Genomic DNA, 5,806 nt, shown 5'->3' with positions numbered 1-5,806 from the left:
ATGCACATGCACACACACACAAACACACACACACACATGCACACACACACACACACACACACACTCACATACCCCCTTCCTTTTACATATACACATATATATTCACACAGAGTTGAAACGCTCACCCCCTCCTTCCTTATTCATCTATCACCCCTTCCTTTCTCATTCATAAACACAAGAGTATCATTATAGTAGATTATCTCGGTAACCATGGGAGCAATGAAAAAATACAAAGCCCAGCATCACCAAGTTGTGACACTCCCATCCTTTAGGACTGTATTATCCTTACCATTTTTCAATTTGAGGGATATTTAGTTGCTATTTCTAACCAGTCAAGAGACCACTCAAAAGTTCTATTTTTGAGCATTGGGTGCATTTAAAGATGTGGTTGTTACTGGCATTATATGAACCTACCCAAGACTAATTAAAAATGACTACCATTATTATCTCTGATAAAATATTTTATTTTCCACAAGACAAGGATTGCTTGTCTTCGTTTAAGATCAGACATAGGCAGTCTTTTTCGAGAAGTGAGTCATGTGAAATATGGTTCACCATTAGGTAGGGAATACTAATAAAAAAATTTCAAGGTAATTTTTCATTAGGTGTGCCATTCAGAAAGTTCTGCAGGCTGCAGGTTACTCATGAGTTGTTTAGATGACCAATAATTGATCAATTTGATTGACTATAATTTGGAATTTGAGTTCAATAATAGTTCGTTGATTTGTTCCATTTATATTGTAGGGGGAAAAATATTCTCATTTGTACAGCAAATTAAAAGAAATATTATTGTGCCATGTTAGAAATGTTATATAAATGTTATATAAACATTCCACATTTAATGATTAAAATTAATTGTAGAATAAAATACAAACAATTTTAAACATTTCTGGAAAAAAAAAAAGCAATGGTTCCGTACCTTTTCTTTTTTTCTCTCAACTTCTTCTTATGATCATCAATAAGACCATATTTTGCTTTTAATTCCTCCTTTATACATCGATATCGGTTGTCAGCTCGATTTTTTTCTCGGGCTTTTTTGTCCCGCTCAATAGTCTAGAAAATATGTAGAAATACATAACATTCTTAAACAATAATTTAAAAGTATATATACATGCAGCATACATACATGCATTACACACACACACACACACACACACACATACATATGTTATCAGTCAATTGTCCATAAGTGAGAAAAAAGAACACCCTAAAGGAGAATTGGAGCAGTTATATCTTTATATCACTGAGTAGCACATTCCTAGTTATGACATATAACCAGTCAGAAAATTACTATATATTCATATTTACTATTGCACTTAGCAATGCAGACAACTCACTGGATATGCTGGCTGGAAGTACACAGCGTCTTTAATGCTGGAGGTAAATATACAGTCTTGGTCAGCATGGTGGTGAAAAAAAACAAGATATCAGCATGTCTGATGAGTTGTCAGTAATGTTAAGTGCAACAGTAGACACAAAAGCAATGATAACTTTCTGACTGGTTATATATCATAACTAAGAATATACTACTCTGCAATATACACTTTAACAGCAAATGACAATTTTCATTTTTATTCAGCTATAACCTATTAGAAGTAATGAATGGAACAAGACAAGCTTTGAACAAAGAAAATTTATCCTAAAGTGCTCCTGGAAGTTTGAAAACAAAGTGCAAAGACTGTTTAGGAGGGAGTTTCAAACAGGTCCATCTATATGACTTACTTGAATTAGAGCTAAGTTTGAAGCAGATGGAACTGTTCAGAATGCCATCAAGAAATGTTCTGGAAGATTGCAGGCATCAGCAAGCTCCACAAAACAAGAAAGAGTAACTAGAAAAGTATTGCCAGGGTTCATGTAAATCTGTGCAGCAAGTGAGTCACGAGAATTTCAAAATCAACAATTAAATTTAGATTGTATTTCTTTATAGAAATGGATAAAGCAAGATTAAATTTTTTAAATAAATGTTTGTGGGTAGATACACAAAGCATGAAAATAAATAAGTAAATAGATAAATAAATAAATATATAAATAGATAAATAAATAAATAATTAAATAAATAAATAAATAAGGGGAAACAGAGTCCAGTGGGTATCAACCCATACAGCTCCTTTGTTGAAACCTCAGACTAATGACAAGATTAGTAATAAGCATAATAAAGCAATTAGTGTCTACATGGATGTTCACCAAGTGTTTAATTCTGGTCTTCTTTTCTACATTCCATACTTTGGGTTCTGTAGGCATTTCCACTTTAGAATCTCTCTAAGAATTACAACAATTTGTATTTAGGAAAAAGAGCTTGCAGTGAAATGGCTTAATGATGAACCTTACTTAAACAGTGACAGCAATTAGTGTCAGGAACCATAAAAGTCTAATAGAATCAAGGAAATTATTTGATTTGTTTTTCTCTGTTAAATCATGAAAAAGACATGGCAGGTGCCAATCAACCATATATCAAGTAAATGGTAGAATAATGAAGAAATATATAAATACAAGAGTTTACTTACCTTCAGGATTGCAAGTCGACTCAATTCTTGCAGTTCTAAATCCCCTTCAAAGTATTCATGCAACAATTCTTGTTCATGTTGAACATTTTTGTCAAACTTGATATTTTCTGTTGCCATTAGTCTGTTCTTGAAAAGTAAAAAAAAAAACAAGTCCCAAATAATAATAATTGTCTTTTATTCTTTTGGTCATTGCTTTAGACAAAACCTCACTTTCAACAACAGATATATCTGGGAAAATGTTTGAACAGCCTTACACAGAATATTAGATGTTTCTTCTCTTAGCATACTCCATTGTTTTTCTTGTAGCTGAATTGATTCTTCAAATTCCTTATCCTGTTAACAATTGCCTTCCAACATATTTAAATTGGATCCTGAATTTTTTTTTCTTCTTTTGAGCTACTAATTATGCTAAAATACACGTCTTTATGTACAAATTTTTAATAAAAAATATCTATTTACTATATACATATATATATATATATATATATATATATATATATATATGTATGAAAGAAATTATCATCATTATCGTTATCGTTTTCAGTCATTGTCACCATCGTCATCGCCGTCATCATCGTCATCATGATGATGGTGCAATTCCTCATCGCCACCTTCGTTGTCGTCATCATCATCATCATCTTGGTGCAATTCCTTAAAGCAATGAATACTCTTAGCAACTTCAAAATACAACCCAAGTTTCAATTCTCACTTGGATGCAGGTTTGGCTGAGGGGTTAAGAAGTTTGCTTGGCAACTCTGTGGTGTTAGGTTCAATGCTACAATGCAGAATTTTGGGAAAGCTCTGTAAATGAAATTTTATAGAGAGAAACTCTGTGGAATTTTGTAAAGTAAACTCTGTGAATCCTATCAGTGGAACTGTTCCTTCTCCAGGATGATAGGTTTATAACCTATCATTCACTCATACAAGATCACCACCTGGACATTGAATGCCTTTGGAGGATATCCCTCTGTTGCAGACAATCTGGGCAGGTATCCCTGAAAAGGTTCATAGACTCTACTTTTTCTTTTCTGATTAAACCATTAAAAAATAAATTATTTTACTTTTCTATGCTTGCTTTTCATACTGGAAGATTCTCATATTTCTATAATCCAAGTGCAAAGACTGTACAGACTGTCAGATATTAGAGCAGCAGAATGAAAGAAATTCATAGAACATGATGACACAGAATATCATTAAAACTATCTAGTTTTCTAAATATAGTAGAAATTGATAAATTTGTTCAAGAGAAGAATTATTACAAGTTACCTGTGAACTTAGCTGTTGTGACTTTATTTCATTTTCTGCTTTCAAATCTTGTATTTTTTTGGCTCTATTTTCATCATCAATTGGGACTGATTCTTTCTGGAAACAGTTTTATATTTACATAATCTTATTGATAAAAACTTAATTAGAGAAAGATTATATTAGAAAAAAAAATTTAGACAGTATACATTGTTATACGTCACATCAATGAATAAATTATCCTGTGATAACAGAAGTATTTTTGCAGTAACCCAATACAGTCAATACAGCAACTAAAATCTCAACAAGCTTCTTACTTACACCAAATTTTAGACAGCAAGTCTATAATAAAAGAAAGGATTGACTTGCTAAAAGATAGGTTGAATAATTTATTTTATTGTCTAATACCATGCCATAAGTCTGCTCTGAAAAACCAACAAAAGTTACCCAGTAGTAGTAATTTTAGTTCTTCTAGTTCCAGATTAGGTAAAGACAAAACTTTGGTATTTATCGCAATTGACCTGAGACCAGCATAATCATAGTCATGTCTCTCAACTTTCCAGTTGGATAGCAAGTTGTATTTTGGCTTAGTAGGCATTGTATGACTGTTATTGTGTTTCACTTTGTCTACAGTCAACTCATTATATACAAGTGTTCATCATAGGTAGATATCTCAGCTAAAATTCTCTGTGGAGACGGTTCCTCTCAGAGGTTCAAAGAATGGCCATGGCACAGTAAAAGGTTGCCAAGCATAGTCTTGGACCTCTACATTCAGGTTGGAAAGTGGGGCTAAGCTTAGTGTTAACATTTCTACCTTGGAAACACAGTTCATGCAAGAAAAAAACCCCACATCTTGAGCAATGGATGCAATTTGCCTCAGAGACTACTGGCATCTTTTTGTCAAAGCTCTTCTAGAGAAGCTGGAGGCCCAAAGAAAGATGGCAGCTGTAAGAGATTTCATGGAGCAGGAAGACTTAGAAGTGATACTGATAGTATGTGCTATATAAGAAAGGAGGGAAGAGGAGGAGGAAGAGAAAAGAAGAAGAAGAGGAAGAAGAAGAAGAAGGAGAGGAAAGAGGAGGAGGATATGTGTATCAATTTTATTTTGCAGTTTCAAATATCCAACAGAAGTATACAAATTTTCATGTTTTTCCAACTCACTATAATTGGAGAAAACATGTGCAAAGTTAAAAAAAGAAACAATAAATTGTAGTTATATGTAATTAATGGAATCTTTACCTGCTGAGAAATTTTATTCAAGATATGCCGTAAATGGTTTAAGTTATCTTTTGCAATTTTCACCTGCAACTCTGCTTTCTTCAGTTCACGCTGGTCCTTTTCAATATTTCGAGACATGATGGTTACATATTCTAACCTCCTTTGTTTCTCATTTAACATTTGTTGAATGGAAATATCAACTTCATCTCTAAGAGGAAGAAAGATATATTGTTCTGTACCTATAAATTATTCACACTAGAATATAACATTGAACTTGTTTTTTATAATTCTTCTACCTTCAATATTATCAAAATCTTTCAAAAAACTATCTTTTATCTTTTATCTTTTACTTGTTTCAGTTACTAGACTGTGACCATGATAGGGCACAACCTTGAAGAGTTTTTAATTGAATGAATTGACCCCAGCATTTATTTTATAGTTAAGTCTGATACTTATACTATCAGTCTCTTTTGCAGAACTGCTTGTTATGGGTATGTAAACACACCAACACCAGTTGTCAAATGGTGGTGGGGACAAACACAAACACACACATACACACACACACACACATAGGTAGGTAGATAGATAGATAGATAGATAGATAGATAGATAGATAGATAGATAGATAGATAGATAGATAGATAGATAGACAGACATGCAAATGGCTTAGTTTCCATCTACCAAATCCACTCACAAGTCTATAGTAGAAGATTCTTGCCCAAGGTGCCATACATATATATACATATATATATATGTATGTGTGCATGTATATATATATATATATATATATATATAAATTTAAGGAATGGAGAAAACGCATGTTATAATTGCATACTTTATTC

The 5,806-nt window shown here is 32.6% G+C and overlaps 1 protein-coding gene across 1 annotated transcript in view; it reads right to left on the bottom strand.

The window, feature by feature from the left end:
• Nucleotides 1-5,806, bottom strand: part of LOC106871403 (coiled-coil domain-containing protein 146) — a 41,249-nt gene that overhangs the window by 16,960 nt on the left and 18,483 nt on the right. The window contains exons 9-12 of the mRNA XM_052970515.1: nt 4,986-5,172; nt 3,771-3,866; nt 2,505-2,630; nt 920-1,053 (exon numbers count right to left, since the gene is read on the bottom strand). Coding sequence (XP_052826475.1) covers nt 920-1,053; nt 2,505-2,630; nt 3,771-3,866; nt 4,986-5,172 — 543 coding nt within the window. The remainder of the gene's footprint in view (nt 1-919; nt 1,054-2,504; nt 2,631-3,770; nt 3,867-4,985; nt 5,173-5,806) is intronic.

This window comes from Octopus bimaculoides, chromosome 1 (genome assembly GCF_001194135.2).
Source record: "Octopus bimaculoides isolate UCB-OBI-ISO-001 chromosome 1, ASM119413v2, whole genome shotgun sequence".
Taxonomy (NCBI): Eukaryota; Metazoa; Mollusca; class Cephalopoda; order Octopoda; family Octopodidae; genus Octopus; species Octopus bimaculoides.
Note: the sequence above shows the minus strand (reverse complement) of the source record. Positions and strands in the feature narration are given on the sequence as shown.